The following is a 27,692-nucleotide window of genomic DNA, read 5'->3' as shown; positions in this document are numbered from 1 at the left end:
GGCTCAGTCAGTTAAGCAGCTGCCTTCGGCTCAGGTCATGATTGCAGGGTCCTGGGATCGAGCCCCGCATCAGGTCCCTACTTGGCGGAGAGCCTGCTTCTCCTTCTCCCTCTGCTTGCCACTCTGCCTACTTGTGCTCTCTATCTCTCTGTCAAATAAATAAATAAAATCTTTTAAATAAATAAGTAATAGCACAAGTCCAAAACAAAAAAAATAATAAAATAACAATAATAAATTCATCAAGGAATCTGGCAAGTTAGTATTTGATACCTTTATATTTTAACTCTGTAAAAACTGTAACTGCCCTTGTTAAGTTCTCTCAGTTCTTCTAGGCCTTTCATCATCTGGTCTTCCACCCCTCCCCACCTTTGCCCATTACCTCTAGGATCTCAGCTCCTACTACTCTTCCCCTTCCTCTCTTGCAACATTCCTGACTCAGGACTTTTGCACTTACTATTCTCTCTGCCTAGACCATTCTTCTCTTAGCTACCTGCATGGGTTACTCCCTCCTCTCTTTAAAATTAATGCTCAAAAATATTATGTTCTCAATGAGACCTTTCCTGACCACTTTATGAAGAACTGCAATGCTCACCACCCCCCCACACACACACTCGTTCTCTCTTTCCACAGTTTTGTCTCTTTAGTGTTTATCCCTTTCTGACATACTTCTAACATAATTCACTTACTTCTTTTGTCTATCTTCTCAATTAGAATGTGAGCTCCATGAAGGCAAGGATTTTCATTTGTTTAGTTCACTTCTGTAGTCGGTGATGTGCTCAAAAATTTCTAACAACCAGCTCTTTGGGGGATGAGGAATGCCCTGATTTGTAGCATTTGCCGGTTTTTGGGTATAAATTTTCCTATTACGACAAATTTCAAGCTACCAGCAAGAAGTTACCAAACATGGAGCTGGGAAGAAATATGTACAATCAGCTGCAATTCAGTACAGCTCCAGCACGCCACCAGCTGTGGCCCAGCATCCTAAAACACTTCAAATGTCCCAGGAGCATTTCCCACCCTTTGCTCTTGATAGCAATCACCTGGGGCTCGTAAAACTTAACCAGGCCTAAACCTAGAAAATCCAAATGCCCGCTGGGCATTCTGATTAAGAGGATCTGGGATGGCAACAGAGAATTTATATTTTTAAACTAATATACTAAGTGCTTCTTGCATCAACGTAGTCCCGTCCACATCCATCTTCCAACTCGGGTTAGTCCCTCCAAACCTGAAGAACAGCCTTGGGCTATGGGAGACGGAGAAACCAGCCTATTATCCAAACGAAGGTAGACAGACTCAGGTGGGAAAACCCCCGAGATCGTTCAGCACACCTGTTTTTCCCTCTCTTCCCAGAGGACTTGGAGATGGGGGCCCACTGCAGACATGGTTTGAACCTGGCCTCACAATGGTCCCACTTCTCTAATCCAACAAATATAAAATCCCACTGAAACAGCAAGATACATAGAAGGCTATGTTTCAAGAATGATGTTGAAATTTGCCTGGGTTGGGGCACCTGGGTGGCTCAGTCATTAAGCGTCTGCCTTCGGCTCAGGTCATGGTCCCAGGGTCCTGGGATCGAGCCCCGCATCGGGGTCCCTGCTCCGTGGGAAGCCTGCTTCTCCCTCTCCCACTCCCCCTGCTTGTGGTCCCTCTCTTGCTGTGTCTCTCTCTGTCAAATAAATAAATAAAATCTTTAAAAATAAATAAATAAATAATAAAAAATAAATTCGCCTGGGTGGCTCAGTTGGTTAAGTGTCTGCCTTCGGCTCAGGTCATGATCCCAGCAACCTGGGATGGAGCCCTGCATTGGGCTCTCTGCTAAGCAGGGAGTCTGCTTCTCCCTCTCCTCCCTGCTGGTGCTCTCTCCCTCTCTCTCTCTCTGAAATAAATAAGTAAAATATTTTTAAAAAATAAAAAGAAACATTTTCCTTTTGAAAATGTTCACATTCAATTTCTGTATTTATTAAAATTGCAGAGAAATTATATGCTAACCAGATCGTGTCCTGTGTCTGCAAAAGCTCACCAGGTCTTGAAATGATGCATGTCTATCATGAATTAATTAGTTATTAATTTGTAAAAAAAATAAAAATATTCAACCAAACGTCTGTTCACACGGGGGATTGTATACACAGTAAGACACATCCTCTGCTCACAATCTCAGGACACATGCAAGTAAATGGGCAATGCAGAAGGATAACCTATACCAGCGGTTTAGGGGAAGGGAGTTGCTTTCTGGAAGAAGTGGCATCTGAACTGAGGGCGCAAAGGAGGGATGGGTATTATCCAGGTTAAGGCATAGGTGGTGGCAAACAGGTATTCCAGAATGTTCAAAGGCCAGGAGTGACTGGAACTTTCAGTGAGATCAGGAAAATGACAAGACCGAGACTGGAGGAACAAGTTCAGGCCAAGTTTTTCATTATTTAAAACACCTGCTCTTCCTTTTTGAATTAATGGAAAGTAGAGGATTACCCAAATGCTCATAAGCAGAGAATGGATAATAAATTGTAGTATATTCATTAAATGGAATGCTCTAAAGCAATTGAATCAACTGATCTACAATCATATGCAACAAGATGGATGATTTTCACAAACATAATGTTGAGAGAAAAGCAAGACACAAAAGAGTACAAATTATATAATTACAAATCATGCAAAGTTTAAGAGACAAAATATGTGGTGATAGGAGTCAGAAAGCAATTCCAACAGACACATGAAAAGGTGCTCAACATCACTAACTATCAAGGAAATGCAAATCAAAACCACAATGAAATACCACCTCACACCTGCTAGAATGGCTATAATCAAAAAAGACAAGAGGGACACCTGGGTGGCTCAGTGGGTTAAGCGTCTGCCTTAGGCTCAGGTTATGATCTCAGGGTCCTGGGATCGAGCCTCGCATCGGGCTCCTCGCTCAGCCGGGAGTCTGCTCCCTCTCCCTCTACTGCTCCCCCTGCTTGTGTGCGCTCTTTCTCTGTCAAATAAATAAATCTTAAAAAAAAGTCAAGAAATAAGTGTTGGCAAGGGTGTAGAGAAAATGGAACCCTTGTGCACTCTTGGTGGGAATATAAATTGGTACAGGCACTGTGGAAAACAACAATCCTACTTCCGGGCATATAACTGAAGAAAACGAAATCACTAACTCAAAGAGATATCAGCACTCCCATGTTCGGTGCAGCACTATTCACAATAGCCAAGACATGGGGGCGCCTGGGTGGCTCAGTCGTTAAGCATCTGCCTTCGGCTCAGGTCATGATCCCAGGGTCCTGGGATCGAGCCCCGCATCGGGCTCCCTGCTCCGCGGGAGGCCTGCTTCTCCCTCTCCCATTCCCCCTGCTTGTATTCCCTCTCTCGCTGTGTCTCTGTCAAATAAATAAATAAAATCTTAAAAAAAAAAAAAAAACAATAGCCAAGACATGGAGACAACCTAAGTATCTGTCAATAAATGAATGGATAAAGAAAATGTGTGTGTGTATATATATACACATATATATACACACACACACATATATACACGGAATATTTTTCAACCATAAAAAAGAAGGAAATCTTGCCATGGAGAACATGGATAAAACTTGAGGACATCGTGCTAAGTGAAATAAGTCAGAGAAGGACAAATACTATAGAAACTCATTTATATACGGAATCTAAAAAAGCCGAACTCACAGGAACAGTAGAATTGTGGTTGCCAGGGGTTGGGAGATGGAGGAAATAGGGAGATGTAAATCAAAGGGTACAAACTTTCATTTATAAAATGACTAAGTTCTGGTGATCAAATGTACAGGATGGTGACCATAGTTAACAATAATGTTTTTTATACATGAAAGTTGCTCAGAGAGTAAATCTGAAATATTCTCACCACACACACACACACACAAAAGGTAACTATATGAGGTAATGTATGTGTTAACCTTATTGTGGCAATCAGTTCACAATATATATGTATATTGAGTCATCATATTGTAGACCTTAAATTTACACAATGTTATATGTCAGTTACATCTTAACAATGCTTGGAGGGGAAGAAGTCAGAATGTAGTTCCTCTTGGGAGCAAATAGTAGCTAGAAGGAAACTCACAAGAGGGACTTTTGAGGAGCTAGTAATGCTGGTTTCTGATCACGTTCTGCATACACAGATGTGTGGAGTTTGTGAAAGCTCATCATGGTGAACGCTTACAATACGTGCACTTTCCTGTCAGTATATTATACTTCCAGAAAAAGTTAAGTTAAAGAATATATAGTGCTCTTTTATCTTTGTAAATTGTAAAATACCTCTCTCACTCTTCTCTATTTCCTGTGCTCTTCTCTTTCATCATTGAATTTTTAACTCATGGCCTTAAGTCTGTATCTCGTGACAGTGGGTCACCAGCCTCATTTAAATTGATGTTCCCATGTCAGCTGATCTGAGTGGCTGGAAATGACCAGCTGTAGTTACTGACTGGGTCGCACACTAATGCCTAGACTGGGCTGGCGATGTCACGTGGCCCTATCATCGCGATCTCTGGCATGTACACCTGACACAGAATGCCAGGTGTAGGTTAATGAAAAACATGGAAAAGAAGGGGAAAGCTTAATACTGTCAAGGCTCTGTTAGTGAGAAAACATAATTATATGCTTTATATTTTCAGCAAAGAATTCATGGGGGTCAGCCTACACATTGTTATGAATAACATTCCTGCCAAATCAGACAATTCATAAAATGTTGACTTAAGATGTTATTTTTATGAATTGTTGTCAGCATTGAACTGGGGAAAGGAAAGCACTGGTTAACAACTGTAAATTTTCCTTATTCACCTGGCACATAATAGAGGCTCAATAGAGTTTCCTGAATTATACCGTTAGTCAAAAGTCCTGAGTCTGTCCCCCTGAGTAGCTAATAGTTCATAGATTCATAGCAAAATATAACCAGAGAGGTCATGTGGAAACTATTCTGTTGTATAATGAATGGCACCTTAGAAGCTTGCAAATATATTTGTGCATCAAAAAGATCTGACTGCATTTACTTGCTGTAGGTGATAGTTTATTAATCTGGAAGCTCCTATAAATAAAGTGACTTGGTTTCAAAAGCCCAGAGCAGTCTCAACATGCCAAAAGAAAATACTGTAGTGCCCAAGCAAGAAAACCATGTCAGTTAATTCATCTGAAGCCAGAAAGGGATTTTAGTAACATGTGATTTCAATCACTCTGCCTGGGAAGCTTGGAAATAGGCTAGGCTTTGCCATTCCCAGCAACAGCTAAAATCAACTATTGCCTCAAAGTCACACTGATTTATATAGACAATAGCACCTCTTGTTATGCTGCAACACCAGGAACAATATAACTGTAGCTTACAATACATTTTCTTCCAGAAATTTTTTTATAAAACAATTTATTCAAAGAATTCATAAGTAGTCCATAATGTTATTGTACATACGTATCAAGTTACATTTATTCATTTTTAGTGTAAAATATAACCTGGAAGGAAAAAAATCTATTATCAGGAACTCACTTGGTAAATTTAAAATGTTCAAAAAGTTACATAACTTTAAAATATATATATATTTCTGGGCTTAATAATCTTAAGACTCAAAAGAATCATCTTAATATTGAATCTGCTACTTAAATTTCTCCCTCCTTATTACCAATGAGGAGACCTTTAGATTTTTCCAAGCAAATTAAAATAAAAGAACTAGGGGCGCCTGGGTGGCTCAGTCGGTTGAGCATCTGATTCTTGGTTTTGGCTCAGGTCATGATCTTGGGGACATGGGTTCAAACCCTGTGTCAGGCTCCAAGCTCAGCAGGGAGTTTGCTTCAGATTCTTTCTCTCCCTCTCCCTCTGCCCCCACCTGTCTCTCTCTCTTTTTCTCCTCTCTCTTTCAAATAATTAAATAAATCTTTAAAAATTTTTTAAAAATAAAAGAACTGACTTTCTTAAAAATTAGATCCAGTGGTTTCTCAAAGTCTAGTCCTGTTTAAGCTTTAGAAGACACTTCAGAAGTAATTTAGTTGAACCTAAAAATATTCAAAACGACAACACAGGCTTCTTAACTATTGGCAAAAGCTCTTAATTAAGCAAACATTTATTGAGCACCTATAATTATACAAAGGGGAATTCAATTTACAGATGCTGGATGCTCCCCACTGCACTATCTTTCCAGAATCCTATCTGATTGGATTTAAGTTCCTGCTCCGTATCTTGTAGGAGATTTCATATGAATAATTTGACCTCTATACTTCCTCATCTGCAAAATGAAAGTAATAATTTACCTCATAAAATTACTTCAAATGAATTAAATTAGATAATGTATGCAAAAAACAGGTGTAAATGTGACTTTTAAAATAATAATAATAATAGTTTATAAGACATTATTATTAAACTTTGCATGGTGTTGCATTCAGGAAGTTCCCTTGTTGGGATGCCTTGGTGGTGCAATCGGTTAAGCATCTGATTCTTGGTTTCAGCTCAGGTCGTGATCTCAGGGCCCTGATCTCAGGGTCTCGAAATGGAGCCCCGAATTGGGCTCCGTGCTCAGTGCAGAGTCTGCTTCAGACTCTCTCTCCCTCTGCCTCTCCCCGCTGCTTTCTCTGTCTCTTTCTCTCTCTCTCTCAAATAAATACACCTTTAAAGAAGAAGGAGGAGGAGGAGGAGAAGAGGAGGAGGAAGTTCCATTATTGCAAGTTTACAAAGATTTCCTAAGAGAAGTGACCAGAGCTTGAATTTTGGTCTATCACCTTAGGCCACATGCTGCTTCGCAACTGTGAGGAGAATTAGGAAATTCTTTCTCTCAATATTTTCAACTATTGAACACTCTTCTACACTCCCTAAGATTCAAGTTGAATTTAAATTCACCTCTCATGTAGGAAGTGGCAACTATGTTTGACTGATTGACATAACTCCAATGGGGAGGAATTCTGTCAATAACAGTAATAAATATATGTGAACAGGCGAACAGAAGATCTAGTGATGAAACCATAGCTGTTGGCTCGCCTCTCTGCTCATAGTCACCTCTTGTGAACCAGGAAGCATTCAAGTCACGTGTTCTCCTCAAGGAGAAATGCCTCATAAACAGGTATTAGAGGAGGAAAGCATTTCACCAAAGCCAGGTAGTCTTTACATAAAAGCAATACCAGGAAACTCTAAGCAGCTTTTTAATCTGTGGACAAGATAATTACTGAGACTGAGATGGTAATCATTATTCCCATTAAGAGAGTGATAAGCACAAAAATCAACTCAAAATGCTTTATTTTTTTTAAAGATTTTATTTATTTATTTGACAGAGAGAGAGAGAGCGAGAGCAGGAACACAAGCAGGAGGTGTGGGAGAGGGAGAAGCAGGCCCCCCGCCGAGCAGGGAGCCCGATGCGGGACCCCATCCCAGGACCCTGGGATCATGACCTGAGCCGAAGGCAGATGCTTAACGACTGAGCCACCCAGGCGCCCCTCAAAATGCTTTAAAGACTTAAAACATAAGACCACAAACTATAAACCACTTAGAAGAAAACATAGGTTCCAACAACCTACAACATTCTATCTTTTATCATTGGAAAAAATTCCATTAGTAAGTATATTTAGAAAGAAAAATGATCTTTAATGATATTTGTTTTCTGTAATTGGATTATTTATTTTAGAGCGAGAGAGAGCATGAGTTGTGGGGGGAGAGGGAGAAGGAGGCTCCCTGCAGAGCAAGGAGCCCAACACGGGGCTGGATCCCAGGACCCCAGGATTATGACCTGATCCGAAGGCAGATGCCCAACCGACTGAGCCACCCAGGTGCCCCTGTAATTGGATTTTTATACATAGTTTATTTGTGGAAGAAAAATATTGACTAAAACTTACCCTGGTACTCTCTATCATACCTAATACTTACAGGGAAATTCATGTGGAGTATACACAGAGGTATCCTCCAAATAAGTGTTAATAGCCTTTCCAGTAGTCAAGTCATTACACAAGAATCTTTTAATCCTCCATTAACTCTCCCAGTTTCCTTCACCTCATCCTACATAGGGACTTTGACCAAAGAGACACCATTCTGGCAGGGGAATTATGACAAACAATGTTGATACTATGGATGACAGCAATAAGACAGCCTTCTATTATTCTTTTCTTTCTCCTCTTCCTCTCCTCCTGCTTTAAAAAAAAATTTTTTTTTCAGAGTAATTTTACCCACATTATAAACCAGGTAATTTTTACAATAATCACGTGAGGCAGGCAGTACAGGTATTAGCTGTCCATATTTTGCAACTGAGAAAACTAAAGCAGGCAAAGAGAGATTGTACAAGGAACTGGCCTATAACCCAGTTTCTTTGGCTGCAAGCACAAAATTTTCTCCAATTGAGAAGGAAAACTGGGGATACATGTAGACAGGAAAACCAGAGATCCTCAGAGAGCCTCAGGAGCCACGCTGGAGATTCACTAGGCAAAGTGCCACTGTGAGCAGGAGGGAATATTTAGAGATGAAGTCATCTAGTCCATCACAGCCATTTTACTAAAGAGGAAACCTGCTTGCCCTCAGCAGCTAGAAAGTGTGAAAGAGTCGAGGATCTACAGGCAGGAGACCTGGGTTCTGGCCTCATTGTGCCACTAACCTTACCACCAACCTACCAAGCCATCAACCTGCAGACATTTGACTTGGATGTCCTACAAGAATTTCAAAACATGTCCCAAATCTTTCTCTCTGCATGCCCTCCCCTGTCAACCCCAACTCCTGTGGTGATCATCTCAATAAATGGCCCAGGACAGGATCTTAGCAATCATCCCTCTCCTTCTCTCCTTCATCTCCCATGTCCTCTCAGTTACCAAATTCTACTACAAATCTTCCAGGTCCATCTCTTCTTCCCCATTTCTTCTGCCACTGTCTCGGTTCAGGCCCTCACTATCCTTGGCCTGGGTTAGGTTACCACAGCTGTCCAACAGGTTTCCTGGCTCCCACTCTTGCCCTGTTTCAATCCAACTGCCACCCCGCCTGCCACCACAGAGAGCTTTCTAAACCAAAAATTGTCACTGCTCTAATTATTATTAATCTGTTTTCCACCAACAATTGGATGAAGCCTAAAGTCCCAAGCAGGATGTCCTAATCTGTTTGTCATTTGGCCTCTGCCCTCTTCTCTCACTTCATCTTTCCCCACTCATAACTTCAGCCGCGCCCAAGTTTTGCAGTTCCTCCAAGGTCACCTTTGGCTTTGCCACTACTGGTTCACTCTTCCTGGAAGCCTCCCCCTTCCCCTGCCCATTGCCTGGCTAAAATTAACTCACCCTTCTAGACTCAGCTTAAGTTGGAATTTTTCCTGGCCACCCCTTTTATATGTTCCTTTGATACTCCCGTGGCATCTTGTGCAAACGAAAGAGTCACTATTCGTCCTGAACTATGTTTGCTCACACATCTGTGTCCCTTGCTAATAAACTCAGCTGTGGGATGGCAGGGACAGCATCCTTTTCAGTGTTTAGAATTAAATATTCATCCAACAAATATTTGAGAACCTACTTTATGCCAGATATTGTAGATATGAGGGATATGGCAGTGAGCAAAGCAAAGACACTCCTCGCTATTAAGTGGGAGGCGACATCGCCGATAAATGAACACATAAATAAGCAAGAGAATAGGAGAGTGAAAAGTGCTTTACAGAGAATTAAAATAAGCCACGTGGTAATGAAAGCGACTGGATGGTTCCCTTCGATGGGTATGTCAGTGAGTTCCCTCTGGGGAAGTGACACTTAAGCTGATGAGGGAATGCCAATGAACCGGTATTGAGAAAAACATTCCAGGAGGGAGGACTACCAGTACAAAAGAACCAAAGGTGGCCATGTGGATGTGAAGCGTGGGAAAGTTGTGAAGATGGGGTCAGAGAAGAAGACAGGGACCATACTATGTGAACTTTGTAGGCCAGAGTGGAGTTTCGATTTTGTGCTAAGTGCGATGGGGAGTGAAATGATTTGATTTATATCTAGGGCTGGTATGTGGATAATGGGTCTCCCGGAGTCTTAAACAGATCAGTTTGGAGGAGAGAAACATCTGGATACAGAGGTCGCAGCAGTTTGGGACCCAGTGGACGTATTTGGGATTACGTGTGAGTGACCGGGACCTGCCGGTGGGCAGATGAATTAAGGCTCAGCGCACGCAGAGTTTGGGCCCGGACGCCCGGGTTGGTACTGGAATACAGAGCAGGCGCACGGTGACTCCTAGAAGGAAGAGGGTATGGAAAAAGTTGCTTTGGGCGCCCGTCCCCCACCTCCCCGGACTCTGGGGAGAGTTCGGGTCAGGCAGCTGGAAAGAAAAAGAGACACGCCCAGACCCACACTCGTCGACCTGCCAACGCCGGGACCCGAGAGCGCCGAGAAACAGCCCGACCGGCGGCGCGCGCGGACCCGGACTCCACGTGCCGCGCGCGGGGGTTTCCGCGTCCTCTGGGCGGAGCCGGAAGAGGAAGTCGGCGCTGCAGTGGCGGCCCCAACAGCAGCGGCGACCCGTTCCTACCCCCGCCGTCCGCACCCGTCCGGCCCGGCCACGGAGGCAGCGACGCGGCGGGAGCCGGAGCCTGTGCCCGCCGAGAAGCGCCGCGCCGCCGGGCGCCCAGCAGTCCGATGGGGCCGCAGCGGCTGTTGCGTACGGCCGCGACCGCCCTGCTCTGGGGCTTCCTGCTCCGGCTGGTAAGGGGGACGGCCGGGAGCTCGGGCCTCCCCGGGGCGGGGCCGGGGCTCCCTGCCCCTTCTCCTCCCCACCCCCGGGCGACTCCTTTGCCAGCGCCTTGACGGCCTGCCCCCTTCCCATTTCTCCATTTCCTTCCAGCCTCCCCTTCGCTCCCTTTCCTCCCGTCTTCCCACCCCACCCCCATTCCTGTCCTTTGAAGTCCTCGAAATACCCACCCCCGAGCAAGCTCTTCCGCGGAGCCCTTCTTGCTACTTTGACCTTGAGGATTCTCTATAGTTTTTCACGGTTCCGGGCATTTTAAATTGACCTGAGTTTTATCGTCTACCCTTTCTTACAGCATCTTGATCTCTTTCACTCTCCAGAAGAAGAAAAAAATTATACGTGTCCCCGGGGTGTTTAGCGGTTCAAAGACTGCGCTTTATTGCTCGAATACAGATTTTTTTTTTTTGGCTTCCTCCTCGTTCCTGCTTCCCTGTAGGGCTCATTCGATTTCTTTGTGTGTGTGGTGGGGGAGGGTGTGGGTAATAGTAATAACTTAAGATAATTTTTTAAAAGACACATCAAAGTGTAATATCTCTGTGGTTTTCAGTTCTCCGTCTAGTTTAATGGGGAGGGGAGTCGGTTAAGTAACAGTAACAAATAATGTGTTCATAGGTGTGTTTTCATAATTAGGAAAAATAACAATGTTTTAAAATTCAACGTCAATGGGGCACCTGGGTGGCTCAGTCGGTTGAGTGTCTGCCTTCAGCTCAGTCTTGATCCCAGGGTCCTGGGATGGGCTCCCTGCTCAGCGGGGAGTCTGCTTCTCCCTCCCTCAGCCTCTTCCCCTACTTGTGCTCCCTCTCGCTCTTTCTCTTGCTCACTCTCAAGTAAATAAAATCTTTTTTAAAAATTCAGCATCAAGCAAACGGAGCTTCAGCGAATGGTCAGGACCTCGGTGGTTCGGTGTTTCAGTTTTTATTTCTTGGAAATTTGACTTAGGGAGTTTGAGGTCAGAAACTTTTGTGAGCTCTGTCTACACGGAATTGATATGGTGTATGTATGCCTCTCTGGTTCTTTCCATTAGATGTGTAACTTCTCTGAAAGAGTGTATTTTGCATTCTCTATTTAAAGGTTTACTGTTAATGAGTATATTTAAAAGTGTCTTTAACATTTATTAAGAAATCAAAATCTAAAATGGTTAAGTGCCTTTGGTGTACTAACTTTGTTAGGCAGCATTAGGAACATGAATGAGATAGTGCATCTAAAAATTGCTTTTGTGGGGTGGAGGGGAAGTACAATATAAAGAGAACAACAAAGGCACAGTGTTAGTCTTATTCTTTGAACTGTAGTTTACCACTACAATATGTCTAAAGGATAACAATGAGGTGGTATGTAAATACACCTGAAACTATAACCTAGATAGATATATAGATTTATAGATATATGAATATATCCTATATATCACATTCCCACTAATCTTTTGCCAACACAGTAATTAGTTTAATAATACATCAACTGCTGATAACTCACGTTGAAATTATAATCAAAAGCTCTGAACTGCCTTGCTAAAAAATGTGAGCAGAGTGGGATTTCAAGGGCTTCACAAATCTAAAGGTCGTCCCTGTTCTAAATTGTAGCTAGCCTACATCTCCCACAGTGTAGATTTTATTCTTTTTATATTGCACGTTTATATTTTGTTGTATCTCACTGTACTGATTTTTGGGAGGATCTTCTCAGGGCTGTTTTGGGACTCAGTAACATTTTTTTCCTCTGCAGATATTTAGTGTGCATCTATTATATGCTACGCACTGTGCCAATGAGCGTGAATAAAGTGACAAGATCTTTTTGAGTTGTAAAGATCATTTTCAGTGCCAACCACTATTACTGATTTTCTGTTGTTGATTTCTTGTGGGTTTGTTTTCTTGACCCTTCCTGAAATGATCTCTTTCCTTTTCTGAGGACCTCAAATCTGGTGTACCTTTCCTCTGCAGGAGCACTCTCTCTCCTTTCTGCTTACTGGATACCTACTTCCTTTCCTCCAGCACTGTCTGAAGTCTTTTGGATTTTTTTTGTCTTTTTACCATTTTTCTCCCTGAAGCCCTTGCTTATTCTTCTTCCTTAATCTTACAGCTCTAGGTGGCCTGTGTTCATTTGAATGAATGATGGCAGTTTAATCATTTCCTTTCTCCTTTTTGGGCTCTTGAAGCTGGTCCTGCTACCAGCTTTCCCTTTAGTTATGTAAGGACAAGGCCAGTATCCTCATCTAGAAGCAGCAAATAGTCTCCAGAAACCACTACCACATCTTTGTAGAACAGGAAGAGGATTGAGTATTGGAAAGGCCCTTCAGCATCACATAGCTTACCCTCTTCATCTTGTCCCCCTCACATCAGCGTGACCTATTAAACTCAAGCTACAGTACATCTGGCTGTCTTGATGATTTCTAAGCCCATTAAACATTTAAGTCTAGAAATAAGAGTGTGTGCCAGGTGGTTAGTTCTCTCTTGGCCCTGCCATGATTCCATCTCACAGTCCTCCTTCCCCAGTCCAGCCCCCATCCCTAGCCACGACCGTTAGGCCTTTATTTCATAGTAGTGTTTGGACCCAGTCACAGAGTTATGTTTCAAAGAAAATGAGTAAGTTTAGCCTGAATCGGTTTTCTAAAATTGCTTCAAAGTTCTCTGGAGAATCCTGAATCTTTCCCATAATGTTTTTACCAAAGTTCTGTTCATGTTTTCTTTACTTCAAAGAATTTGACGTGTTACATAGCCACATCTTGAACTTATTACAGTGAAGTGATACTCAGGATCCCCAGCAGAGAAATCGCTTGCTGAAATCTGCATTCCTTTGGTATACTACACCAACTCAGAGAATCTTCTTTAATTCTTTCTCTTTTGCGCTCCTCTCTCATCCTCTTGGGGAAAGAAGGTATGTTTTGCTACCCAAGCTATCGGGGACATGCTGAGCTGCTGTGTTGTAGACTGAATTGTGTCTCCCCAAAATCATATGTTGAAGCCCTGACCCCCAGTGTGATAGTGTTTGGAAAGAGGGCCTCTAGGAGATAAGTAGGTTTAGAGAGATCAGAGGATAGATCACTTGTGATGGATTGGTGCCTTGTAAGAAAAGACACCAAAGAGCTTGTTCTCTCTCCCCTAATACCTGCGCCCACCCCCCCACGCCCACCCCCGCACCATGTGATGACACAGTGAGAAAGTGTCCATCTACAAGCCAAAAAGAAAACTCTTACCAGAAACCAACCATGCTGGCACCTTTATCTTGGATTTCTAGTTTCTAGAACTGTGAGAAAATAAATTTCTGTTTAAGCTAACCACTGTTTGGTATTTTGTTGTGGCAGCCCAAGCTGACTAAGGCAGATTTGGGTACCAGGAGGGCAGTGCTGCAATAGCTAATACCTAAACATGTGGTAGCAGCTTTGTAACTGGGTAGAGGCCAGAAGAAGCTTGAGGTGCATGCCAGAAATATGGACATTAAGGACAGTTCTGGTGAAGTCTCAGAAATGAGGAACATGTTATTAGAAACTGAAGGAAGGGCAATCCTAATTATAAAATGGCAAAGAACGTGGCTGGACTGTGATGTAGTGCTTTGTAGCAGGAAGAATTGTGAGCAATGCGATTAGATATTTAGCTGAGGAGATTTCTAAGCAAAGTGTTGATGGAGCAGCGTAAATCCTCCTGACTGCTTATACTAAAGTGTAAATGGAGAGAGAAGAATTAAAGATAGAATTGTTAAGGAAAAAAGAACTAGAATTTGAAGATTTGGAAAATTCTTAGCCTCTCCATATTGCAAGAAATGAGGAAGCTTGTTCTGAAAAGAACATTAAGCGTGTGGCTGGAAACCATCTGATAAAGAGTTTACAGGATTTTCGAGCAGAAATACTGCCAGTTTGAACTGAAGGGGACAGAGATGTGGCAAAATGAAGAAAGGCTGTTGGACTTCTTGGATTTGACAGGTGGGATGATGGAGCGGTGTGGCTGTGAACATGGATTATGCTTCAAGAAGGAGGAGAAATGACCCCAAAGGCAAATCAGAGATCATCAGGCCACTGCCTCAGTTTCAGCAGGCCTTATGCCTCTGTTGGGAGCCTTGGGGGGCTCAGTGGGCTTGACTTCCAGTGGGCCTAGAAGATGGGACATTGAACCAAAAAGGATTATTCTTGATCCTTAAGACCTGATGGAATTTGTTTTGCTAGGTTTTAGACTTGCTTGGGTCCTGGGGCGCCTGGGTGGCTCAGTTGGTTAAGCGACTGCCTTCGGCTCAGGTCATGATCCTGGGGTCCTGGGATCGAGCCCCGCATCAGGCTCCCTGCTCAGCCAGAAGCCTGCTTCTCCCTCTCCCACTCCCCCTACTTTTGTTCCCCCTCACGCTGTCTCTCTCTCTCAATTAAATAAATAAATAAAATCTTAAAAAAATAGACTTGCTTGGGTCCTGTCACCACTTACTTCCTTCTGATTCCACCCCCTTTTTTTAAGGGGGGGGGCGGAGGACAGAAGAGGGGGGGAGAGAGAGAGAGAGAGACAATCTTAAGCCGGCTCCATGCCCAGCACAGAGTCCAGCTCGGGGCTTGATCGTCAGTCTCAGGACCCTGAGATCGTGACCTGAGTGGAAATCAAGAGTCGGATGCTTAACTGACTGAGCCACCCAGGTGCCCCTCTCTTTTGGAATGCAAATGTATACCCAGTGCTGTCCTATCATTATATTTTGGAAGCATATAACTTAATCTAGTTCCTCAGGTTCATAGCTGGAGAGGAATTTTGCCTCAGAACGAACTGTATCTTGAGTTTCACCCATATTTGACTTAGATGATATTGGGTGAAACTTGGACTTTAGAATTGATGCTTGGGGGCGCCTGGGTGGCTCAGTCATTAAGCATCTGCCTTTGGCTCAGGTCATGGTCCCAGAGTCCTGAGATCGGGCCCCACATTGGGCTCCCTGCTCGGCGGGAAGCCTGCTTCTCCCTCTCCCACTCCCCCTGCTTGTGTGCCCCCTCTCACTGTCTCTCTCTGTCAAATAAATAAAATCCTAAAAAAAAAAAAAAGAATTGATGCTGGAATAAGTTAATAAGCCTTTGGGGGCTGTTGGGATGAAATGAGTGTATTTTGTGTGTGAGAAGGAAATGAATTTGGGGGCCCAGGGACAAAATGCTGTGGACTGAATTGTGTGCCCTCAAATTCTTAGGTTGAAGCCCTAACCCCCAGTGTGATGGTATTTGGAGATTGGCTTTTGGGAGATAATTAGATTTAGATGAGGTCACCAGCGTGGGGCTCTTATGATGGGATTGTTGCCTTGTTCTCTTTCCCAACCCTGTGAATACACAGTGAGAAAGCAGCCATCTACAAGCTAGGAAAAGATCCCTTAGCAGAAATCAGTAAGGACAAGTATGCTGGCACCTTGATCTTGAACTTCTATGTTCCAGACTATGAGAAAAAAATTTCCTGTTGTTTAAGCCACCCAGTCTGTGGTATATTGTTACAACAGCCCAATAATAGACATGCTGGTTTTGTCACATTCCTTCCTTAACTTTTAGATTCTTCACAATTTTTTTTTTCAACCTTCTCTAGCCTACCTCTGAGGATTCTGCATCCCATTGTCTGCTTTATCAGTCACTGACGGCTGTGCTTTCTCCTTCCCAAAATGTAACCTACTTCTCCTCTCAAAATAATCCTGAGAAGGTTCAGGAAGATTATGACTTGTCCTAGATCATACAGAAAGGCATGAAAAAGGACTAGAACCCAGGGTTTCTAGACATTCCTTGATATTTTTCCACTATGTTGTGCAATAATTTTTCTTGTGAATCGAGAATATGTCAGAAGACTAATTGGATAAATTAGTAAATTTATTTATTCATAAGAAAAGGGTTTAAAGATAGAAGTCATGTATGTTATATATTTGATAACTTTTTGGTTAAAAATCAGCTGAAATTGGGTCTGTTTACAACACTCTAGACCATAAAGTCTCCAGGTATAGATCCTTACTCCAAGATGCTAAAATTTTGTTAAAAATTTCATTGTTTTTAGGTCAGAATTTGCCAAACATCGCTATGCACTGTGATCTTATATCAACTTTTTATGCATTTATATTGCCTGGCCTTGTAGTCATTTGAATTTGTGAATTCTAGTGTAAATCATAAATTCTGTAACAGTTGAGAGATTACTTAGGGAAAACCAAGAAGAAGGATAGATCTAGGTAACTAGTAAAATAGGAGCCCCATGAAGGGGAAACTCTACCAGACTCATTCTCTGCTGTCTCCCCTAGGGTCTCATAGACTGCAGAATACTGAATAAATGAATGTCTCCTCCCCACACCCTAATACCTCTTCGCCTGTACGATACATATCCCCAGATTCTCTAAGCACAAGGATAATGCTGGCTCGACTTTTCCCATGGCCCACAGACTCCTCTGATTCCCTGTAAATACCTGTTTGATACCTTAGCACCCGCTGGGCCACTAATTAAGTAGTTAAGATTACACTTAATCTTTATGGGTCTGGGTCTAGTCACTTTCAGTGCATCATTTCTATAAACCTGATTCCTGGAGGTAGGAGTAGAAACAATGCAGGTTGTTGATTATATAACTTATTAGGGAGGAAACAGGCGTAGAAAATATATAATAGTGAATGATCAGAAAGTTACTGACACCTAACTTTGGAATGTCATTCACGACACACAACCTCAACTCTGTCTTTGCTGTAGAGGCCCCTTCCTACTCTTACTGTATTGCTATTAACTGTGTAGTTGTGTAAAGAGAAAGATGTTTATAAAGACAGGGATACCTCCTACATTGCTGTGATGTAAGGGAGCTGGGGTAGGTGGCTATTGCTGCATTGTACTTATCATTCAGGGATTACATTGAAACTTTGTATCTTCCGGTTTAGGAATATAGTGTCTTTTTAATTGCTGGTTTTCATTATGGATAAATTCTGTTTATTAACAGAATTTACCCCTAAGCCCCAGCTCTTGTATTTGGTGTCTAAAAACACAGAAATAATTTAATCTGTAGATTTTATGAAGAAAGATTGCCAGGGTGTTAATTGGAGAGAGAATCACAGTCACATTCATACATTGCCCCTTGAAACTGAAGGATGTTGTATATCTAATGGATAACAACACAAATAACATGAACCTGGTTTAATTAAGAGACTGTGGAGGGGGTGGGGGAAGCTGGGACCCAGGGATGCATATACTGAAGAGTTTTGAAGGAACTCCTGGGTGAATGGAACTACTGGCCAAAAATATGAATATTGGCTATACCAGCAGACTGCAGGTACAGTGTGACTCACCTCTTGAGAAAATTCCTAGGAGGACCCCGATAATGTCTAGAAGACTTGTGAGTTTCACCACTATTCATAATGAAGTCTATAAGCATGTACTCTGTGGACCAGTATCAGAGCATCACCTGGAAGCCTGTTCGAAATGCATGATCATAAGCTCCACCTAAGAGCTGCTGGATCAGAATCTGCATTTTAACAAGAACGTTAAAGTTCAAGAAGCACTGATCTATAATAAGTAAGAAATTGCTGTACAGAGTATTGAGCATAATCTCCAGGAAAAAAGAAGAACCATGCTTGACGAATCTGTTGAGGCTGTTGAAGGGAATTAAATATACACATGGGAAAAGGTTAACATTGCGTTGTTCAGAGTTCTTCTTGATCAGGTGAAGATGGGCCAAGATACAGAGTTCTGGCAGACCCAAAGGGTGGCATGGATACAGGGTAGGGGATAGTATGGTAGATACATTTTTAGCTAGAGAATTGTTCTTTTCAAAAGGAATATGTGAAGACTCAAATTTGGAAAAGAGATCTGCTAGAAGATACCATTTGAAGAAGAAAGAAGGGTAGACAAACCAAATCTGTGAACCAGGGTGAAAGAAGAATCCTTGAACTGTGCTATTAGGTTGGACAGAAGTAGAGCAGGCCTGTTCTCACTAGGTTAACATTGGGCTGGTGAGTCAGCATCAGGAGGCTGTTGGAACAGAAGCCCGGAATTCAAATGCCCAGGAAGATGAGCGTGTCCAGCATGGATGGACTCCCAAGAGACAGGGATGTGAAGGTCAGTGCAAGGCTGACTCCCTGTAAGTATACTGATAAAGTAAAGCTCCCGTACATGTCCCTTTGTTTACGGTCTGACTGGTCTGAGAAAATGGGGAGATAGTATGTGTGCAGGGATGGGAGTATAATATACATCGTTGCAGTTGTTCCTTTTTTAGACTTTTGGTAATCATTTGACACCTGTCATACCGAAAGCTGTTTAGGAGAAAAGTGAGCAAAGGAATAGGTAACTGTAACATTAAGATAGACTTACACACCAATATTTTGGGTTTGAAAAGAAGATGATAGGGAATATGATTGAAGTCAGGTGATCTAGATAAAGTAAATTGGGAACTGTGTGTGAGCAACAGACATCCCATGAAGTTTTATGGAGGTAAATTTGAGGCAGAAAAGGAAGTGCTACTTCATACCATGGGCTAGTCAACTTGTTTCTCTTGTGTGTGAGGATCAAGGATCAAGTAAGATGTGACTATGAAGGCACTGGTGTAAAACTGCTGATTTGATGGTCCTGGAGAAAGCTTGATAGCACAGTCAGTACTTGCAGGACCTGGGGTGAAGAGGGAAGATGTGGGGTGAGCCGTAAGGAGAAGTTGTTCTAGGAAAAGAAATTCCATGAAGCTCTAGCGACCTAGAATTGGGGGTATTTAGAAGAGTATAAAGAAATGATGTTGGAGGAACTAAGTGGGTATTAGAGGAATTTGAGTGGTGGTAGGAGACCCACACCAGTATCACAGAAGAGGGAATGAACAGCTAATGCAGAGATGCATGCAACCAGTATAAAACTGGAGGGTGCTGGTTGGGCACTAAGAGTTGCTTGGGGATGAAACTGCAGGAAGGAATTTGAAATGATAGAGTTGAAAGATGGCTGGTCTAGGTTTTGGAGAGCTCAGTTTTAATCTTGGCCCCTGAGACCACTTCATTTTGATCATTTTGGACCTGTTAGAGCTATGAAATGAAGGGCCTAGAGTATTATCCCTAAATCCCTTTAAGCCCTGGATACTAAGCTTTTTACTAAGAGAATATTTTCATTACTGACTGAAAATGCAAACATAATTTTTAAAGGTTGACTAACGTCATGGAAGACCAGACCACAGTTAACCAACTGTGAATTCAATTGTTTTGCGTATCTCTAACTTCGAAGACGTGAAGGAAGGTATCCTGCCCTTCCATCATAGGATCTTTGTCAAATGATCTAACGCTGGCATGTGGGCAGACCACAAGCCTCATCTAATTTGATGTTTGTAAGGCTTGAAGGGACACTGAGTTTCAAGCCTTTTTCTTTATGCTTCCCTACTAATTGACCCACAGTAATGCAGTTTCCACTACTCTGTTCTCTTAGAGCCTTGCTACTCAAGGTGTCGTCCATATACCAGCAGCAGCAGCATCACCTGGGAGCTAGTTAAAAATGCAGAATCTCACACTCCATCCAGACCTACTGAGTCAAAATCTGCATTTAAATATGATTGCTACGTGATTTGTATGCACAATAAATCTTGAGAAGCTCTGTTCCTGTCGCTGTGGTTCTCAAACTCTAACAAGTAACACAATCTCCAGAAGGGCTTGTAAAAATAAACTGCCTGGGAGTTTCTGATTCAGTAGATCTGGAATAGGGCCCAAGAATTTGCATTTCTAACACCATAAGAACTACCAAAGTTTTTATTAGAGACTCCTTGACTTTAATCACATTCTGTTTCTGATTATTTCATCTTCCTAGTAAGACTAATTTCTTGTGTAGTGTTTCTTTGGGGTAGGGCAGGTTTATTGAGATATAATTCACATAGTATGCAGTTTACCTATTTGAAGTGTACAATGCAGTGGCTTTTAGTGTATTCACAGATCTGTGCAACCATTAACACGTCCATTTTAAAACACGTCAGCTCAGAAAGAAGCAAATAGGTGGAACACAGAGGATATTTACAGCAGTGAAACTATCCCTTATTCCACAGGCTACTGTGATGGTGGATACATGTCAAAATGTATAGAATGTATAACACCAAGAGTGAATCCTAAATATAAACTATGGGCTGAGGGTAGTAATGATCAATGTATGTTCACTTATTGTAACAGATGTACCCTTCTGGTGCAGATGTTGATAATGGGGGAGGCTGTGCATGTGTGTGGCAGGGGGTGTGTGGGTAAAGAAACCCACATCCTTTAACTATCACCTCATATCCCCATATCCCACCAAACCCTAAGCAACCAATTATCATCTCATATTTCTTGTGCATGACACAAGTACTTGGCAGGTTGCTAGATGTCTTATTAATAATTAATGATAATAGTTACCATTTACTAAGAGCTCAATACATGCAGATAATTGCATTACCTAACTTAATCTTCATGACAACTCTGTCAAAGCTGAGGATGTTGAAGCTTAAAACAGGTTAAATGACTTGGAACATGGGCAGTAAATGGTGAAACCGCCATTCTGTCCCAGGTCTCTAACTCCAAAGCTCATGATAGCTATTGTTAATAAACTAAATTTTTGAAGCTATACAATCTCCATAAGAAATTTACTAAGATATTTTAAAATGTAGTGGAAATGCTGAAATTGTTTAGGTATGGTAGTTTGCTCATGAAATTTGTGGCATGTTTCACATTGAATACTAACTATTCTACAATTGTGTATGGTTCTACTTTTTTATACTAATCTTCCATTAAAATTTGTGTTTTGCCTTAGTAATTCCAGTATCAGTGAGTTTTGCTTTTATCAGTGCTGAATTTTCTTCAATTGTAGGGAAGATTTTAATCCCTTTATAGCAATAACTCTTCCCTTTTTGAGTATCTTTGTACTTCCTTGAACATTTAAGCTTTTTAAAAATCTCTTAGTTTTTGTAATTTTAAAAGTAACACTGAATATTATATATTGTGTAAAAGAAGGTAGTGTATATGTGTCAATATGGAAAATCTAATATGTAAATTTAGAAATGTATAGAAAAGCTACAGAGCAGTATAGTTTGACCTCATGTATAAAACTATACATATTTGAGATATGTATCCATGTATTCATGTATATATATATATGTATATATATTCATATATATTAAATATATGTGGATAGTGTCTGGAAAGATATGACAGAAACTCCTAAGTAAGAGTGTGATTGAGAGCCAGGATAAGAGGAGAGGGACTTTATACCTTTCTGTTTTGTTTGAATGTTTTTCCTTTTTAGTTTCTCCAATCTTTTCACACTATCACCTTTGCCTTTGTTTCTCTTTCTCTCTCTTTTTTTTAAAGATTTTATTTATTTATTTGACAGAGAGAGACACAGCGAGAGAGGGAACACAAGCAGGGGGAGTGGGAGAGGGAGAAGCAGGCTTCCCGCGGAGCAGGAGCCCGACGTGGGGCTCAATCCCAGGACCCTGGGACCATGACCTGAGCCGAAGGCAGATGCTTAATGATTGAGCCACCCAGGCTCCCCATCTTTCTCTCTTTTTTAAAATAGCCTGGTGTGTCTCTCTTCACATCTTCAAACTCACATAAATGTACAGATACACATAGGGAACTTTGGGGGGGGGGTGTCACTTTTTTTTTTTTAATAAAAATCAGGTTACATTGGGGTGCCTGAGTCAGTGGAGCATGTGACTTTTGGTCTCTGGGTGCTGAGTTCAGGCCCCACATTGGGCATGGAGCTTACCTAAAACAAAAAATAGGGTTACACTATAAATATCTCTCTGGAACTTGCTTTTCCCACTGTGGACATCTGTTCCTACAGATGGATCTAGTTCTTTTTAATAGCTATGTACTATGCATATCATAATGTAATGGGCTCCTTATTAGTGAAAGTTGTTGACTTTATTTTTTCTGTAACATGATATTGTGACTATCCTTATACATTTTTCTTTGTGCATTTCTTTTTTCAATTGAAGTGTCATTAACATACAATGTTATATTAGTTTCAGGTATATAATATAATTATTCAACATTTCTCTACATTGCTCAGTGCTCATCAAAATAAGTGTACTCTTACTCCCCTTTATTTCACCCATCCCCCTATCCTTGACAACCACCAGTTTTCTGTATTTAGTCTTTTTTGGGGGCGGGGGGGGCGCCTGGGTGGCTCAGTCATTAAGCATCTGCCTTTGGCTCAGGTCATGATCGCAGGGTCCTGGGATCGAGTCCCACATTGGGCTCCCTGCTCGGCCGGAAGGCTGCTTCTCCCTCTCTCACTCCCCCTGCTTTGTGTTCCTGCTCTCACTAGCTCTCTCTCTGTCAAATAAATAAAATCTTAAAAAAAAAAAAAAAAGTCTTTGTTTTGTTTTTCTTTTTTTTTTTAAAATTTTGTTCATTTGGGGGCGCCTGGGTGGCTCGGTCGTTAAGCGTCTGCCTTCGGCTCAGGTCATGATCCCAGGGTCCTGGGATCGAGCCCCGCATTGGGCTCCCTGCTCAGCAGGAAGCCTGCTTCTCACTCTCCCTCTGCCTGCCACTCCCCCTGCTTGTGTTCCCTCTCTCACTGTGTCTCTTTCTGTCAAATAAATAAATAAAATCTTTAAAAAAAAAATGTTCATTTGTTTTGTTTCTTAAATTTTTACATATGAGCGTAATCATATGGTATTTGTCTTTTTCTGATTGACTTATTTTGCTTAGCATAATGCTGTCTAGCTCCATCCACATCATTGAAATGGCAAGATTTCATTATTTTTGATGGCTGAGTAATATTCCTGACTATATTGTATATAGTCCTCATCTTCTTTATCCATTCAGCAGTCGATGGACATTAGGGCTCTTTCTGTAATTTGGCTATTGTTGATAATGCTGCTATAGACATTAAATTCTGATTGCTGAGACTAGGACTTACGGTACAATTTTAAATAACAATGTGAGTGTTATTGTTAAATAACAATGTGAGAGTGGACGAGTTGAGGGATTTCAAGTGCATTTTCTTTTATGCTACATAAACAATGAAGTAATAACTCATAAGAGATTGGGAAGGAAAGTTTCAGGTGTGAAGGGAGTATTGAAGTTATCGCATAGCAACAGTCTTCTGTGGGATATGGCCCTTATAACAAGGGCCACAATTGTGTCCCCATAAGAAAGTGACTTATTTTCCTTAAAAGAATGTGTTCTGGGTGAATGTGTATAGTTTCAATATTTCCTCAAACAAGAAGAAATAAATTCATTGGAAGACCTTCCCTCTTAAGGAGGTGTGGCCAAACCTATTTATAAGTAGCATTATTAAAATCCTTAGTTATTGGCAAACCAAATGATTACCAGTGTGAAAATTATTATTCGTGTCCTAGACAGCTGCCCAGGAAGCAATCCTGCACGCGTCTGCAAGTGGCAAACCTCTACCATCTAAGGACTACTGTATGCTATATAACCCTCACTGGACAGCCCTTCCAAATACCCTAGAAAATGCAGTAAGTAAACCACAGTTACTATTTATTTATAAACATAAAATTATTGAAAGGTGAGAATGAGTGATTATTATGTTTTAGTGTGTGAACTAGTTGTAATATATAATGATCAATAAACAATAACTATTGTTTTGGCTTAAGTATTTTTCTCTCTGTGGGAAAAACAAGTTAGGGAATTTTAAAATACTTACCTGAAAGCCTGGTTGTCATAAACCATTTCTAATTTAAAAGAACCGGCTATTAAACCAATATTGATACTTTGTCACTGAGTGCATTTTTGTGAATTACGATGTTTATTATGTTAAAGACATTTCTTCTTTCCAGACCTCCATCAGTTTGATGAATCTGACTACCACACCACTATGCAATCTTTCTGATATTCCACCTGATGGAATAAAGAGCAAAGCAGTTATAGTACAGTGGGGAACCTGCCATATTCTTGAAAAAGCCAGAATTGCACAAACAGGAGGTGCTGAAGCATTGTTGGTTGCCAATAACAGTGTCCTAGTAAGTTTTAAAACTTAGTACTAACTTTTGAGCTCATGATATATATCACGTTTCACAAGTATTGAACTACCTTTTTGGTGTGTAGTTTAGGGGCTGAGCTTTGAATAATCTGATGGTAGGGTTCTTTCAAAATAAACATTCTGGGGGTGCCTGGGTGGCTCAGTCAGTTAAGCATCTGACTCTTGATCTCAGCTCAGGTCTTGATGTCAGCATTGTGAATTCAAGCTGCATGTTGGGCTCCATGCTGGGCGTGGAGCCTACTTAAAAAAATAATAGTAATAAAAACTTAAAAATAAACGTTCTCGCTGTGATAAGCATTTAATTGGAAAACTTTGTAAGTTCTTTTCTGTTCCTAAAGTGAATAAGACTTTGTTAGGAACGTGTGTGTGTGTGTGTGTGTGTAAGTTTAATTAAACTTCAGTGTAATACGCATACACACACACACATATGTATACCTGTATGTAAGTCAGTTTAAGTTTATGCTAAAAGGATTCCAGTTTGAGAACTCTTACTATAATATCAAGAAAGAACATAGGAAACTTTGTTTTATAATTTTAAAAAAGTTATATTTAAAGGAATAATTTGTATTTTATTCTGTAAATATATTAGTAGCTCATAAGTTGTCATAATGTCTTTTTTTTCTTTTAGTTTCCTCCCTCAGGGAACAAATCTGAATTTCATGATGTGAAAATACTGATTGCATTTATAAGCCGCAAAGATTTTATAGATATGAAGCAGGTAAAATAGTAATTATATACTATACAAAGTTTATGTGTAGTACAATTCTTTACTTTTAACCACTGATACTTAATTTAAATTATATATGCTCCATTTGCTATAAAGCTCTAAGAAGCTATAAAGTCCTATCAAGTCTTTGTTTGAGAAGAGTTCACCTCTCAGTGGGCACAAGGTGTTTCCAAGCCCTGACTTTAGAAAGGATATTTATTTGGGGCGCCTGGGTGGCTCAGTTGGTTAAGCGACTGCCTTCGGCTCAGGTCATGATCCTGGAGTCCCTGGATCGAGTCCCGCATCGGGCTCCCTGCTCGGCAGGGAGCCTGCTTCTGCCTCTGACCCTCCCCCCTCTCATGTGCTCTCTCTCTCATTCTCTCTGTCTCAAATAAATAAATAAAATCTTTAAAAAAAAAAAAGAAAGGATATTTATTTGTTTTGACTTCTTTAACAGTCTCTGTGTTATATCATTTATCTTACCCTTAAATCCCTGAACAGGTTGTGACTATGTGAAACACCGAACTTTCAAGATTTAATAAACCAAAGCATAGCCTCATAATTCTGACAAGAGAATATATCATGTTGCCAACAATGATTCTAGTGTTCTTGCCTCTATAGTATCCGTTTCAGAGTGAAATTGGAATATTGCTACCATCCACTGGAAGAGAAAGAAAACTAATTCTGGTTTTTGTTATTTTGTCTTTCAGACTCTTGGAGATAACATTACTGTGAAAATGTATTCTCCATCATGGCCTAACTTTGACTATACTATGGTGGTTATTTTTGTAATTGCTGTGTTCACTGTGGCATTAGGAGGATACTGGAGTGGACTAATTGAATTGTAAGTTTAATTAAACTTCAGTGTTTTTGTGATAAATGGCTAAAAATTATTGTTTGATATTCAGTTTAATCATGTAACAACATTTAAAATTTACCTGACCTCAGAATATAGTGCTATTAAGATCAGATTGCAGGTTTGTCCTCCTGTAGGTCATTTAACTTTTCACTGAAAAGGAAGTTACAGCTTCCTCTAACTCTCCTGCTGGTAGGCGAACATTGAAATTACATCAAAGACTTTTTAAATTGTTTAATTATCTCTCCCAGAAAAGATGAAGATACTTGGTGTCCTTGTGGGCCTATTTATTTGGATTGGAAGAAAATAAGCAAGAAAAGGTGGGGCAGGGGATTTCAGCTCCTCCTGAGAGCAGTCATTACAATGTGACCTCATCATTGTGTTTAATGCTTTAGGAATTCTGAGGCTATGAAGCATGTTCATATTTTAATTTAAATATAGGAATTCCAAATTACATAAAATTCAGATTTCCTGTTTAGTAACAACCTAAAGCGGGTCTTCTTACAGTTATGTACCTTTGGCTCTGGATGAAAGCAGGCAACATTGTTTGAAAGGATCAGTTCATATTTATAACTCTGAATTTAAAAATGTGCGCAGAGCATATTTGATGCATAAAGAACAATATATTCATTTTATGAATCGATCTGTAGGTTTCATGAAAAAGGGCTAATTTACAACTAAATGAAGTTAAGCTAAATTGTAATTTCTTAAAATAAAATTTGATTGACTCATGTCAAGAGAAAAATCTTAGGATTTAACAAGTGTAGGTTTCTAGAGTATTGAGCTTTAAATATTTTCCATAAATGGAAAACATGTATCAACATATATATCCGTCACATATTTTCATGTAAGAATTGTTTTCATTATTAATCTTTATAAAGCATAGCATGTAAGATCTCCAAGGTCATTTTCTAATTATTTGGTGAAACTTTATAAATAATTTCCCCAGAGCTACTGATTCATTGAAAATGTTTTCCCATTTAATATAGATTCTCACTGTACTTCTGTATATATTATAAATTATTCGTGTAAATTGTTTCTTCTCTAGAGTAGTGCTTTTCAAACTGTAATGTGCATACAAAATGTCTTGAGATCTCATTAAAATAAAAATTTAGATTTAGTAGGCTTGGGATGGGGCCAAGATTCCATGTTTTAAAGAAGCTCCCAAGTGCTTTTGCTGGCCCACAGACCACACTTTGAGTGAGCAAGGCAAGCTTTGTATACATGTCAGGGCAAGCTCCTCCTCAAGAAAATTGGAGATGAGAGAGGAGTACGTATAAACTTTCTTATTCATAAAACATGATGATGGACAAAAACAGAGATTTGTTACCTTCATAGCCAGGTTGGGAGAGAGGGAATGCTTTACCTGCAGGATTATGGCATTTAAAAAATTTTTATTTTAGGGGTGCCTGGGTGGCTCAGTTGGTTAAGCGGCTGCCTTCGGCTCAGGTCATGGTCCCAGGCGGTCCTGGGATCGAGCCCCGCATCGGGCTCCTTGCTCCGCGGGAGGCCTGCTTCTCCCTCTCCCACTCCCCCTGTTTGTGTTCCTTCTCTCGCTGTGTCTCTCTCTGTCAAATAAATAAA

General features: G+C 40.9%; 1 protein-coding gene across 2 annotated transcripts in view; it reads left to right on the top strand.

Annotated features, from left to right (window-relative positions):
- Positions 1 to 10,416: 10,416 nt before the first annotated feature.
- Positions 10,417 to 27,692, top strand: part of SPPL2A (signal peptide peptidase like 2A) — a 51,189-nt gene continuing 33,913 nt past the window's right edge. For both annotated transcript variants that reach the window (XM_006741199.3, XM_081831072.1), the window contains exons 1-5: positions 10,417 to 10,617; positions 23,903 to 24,022; positions 24,344 to 24,526; positions 25,175 to 25,264; positions 25,963 to 26,096. In XM_006741199.3, the coding sequence (XP_006741262.1) occupies positions 10,552 to 10,617; positions 23,903 to 24,022; positions 24,344 to 24,526; positions 25,175 to 25,264; positions 25,963 to 26,096 (593 nt within the window). In that variant the 5' untranslated portion in view covers positions 10,417 to 10,551. The remainder of the gene's footprint in view (positions 10,618 to 23,902; positions 24,023 to 24,343; positions 24,527 to 25,174; positions 25,265 to 25,962; positions 26,097 to 27,692) is intronic.

The sequence above is a fragment of the Leptonychotes weddellii genome, chromosome 9 (genome assembly GCF_054177405.1).
Source record: "Leptonychotes weddellii isolate Sample4059 chromosome 9, ASM5417740v2, whole genome shotgun sequence".
NCBI classification, from domain to species: Eukaryota; Metazoa; Chordata; class Mammalia; order Carnivora; family Phocidae; genus Leptonychotes; species Leptonychotes weddellii.
The sequence above is the reverse complement of the archived record's forward strand: the minus strand, read 5'-3'. Positions and strand labels throughout refer to the sequence as shown.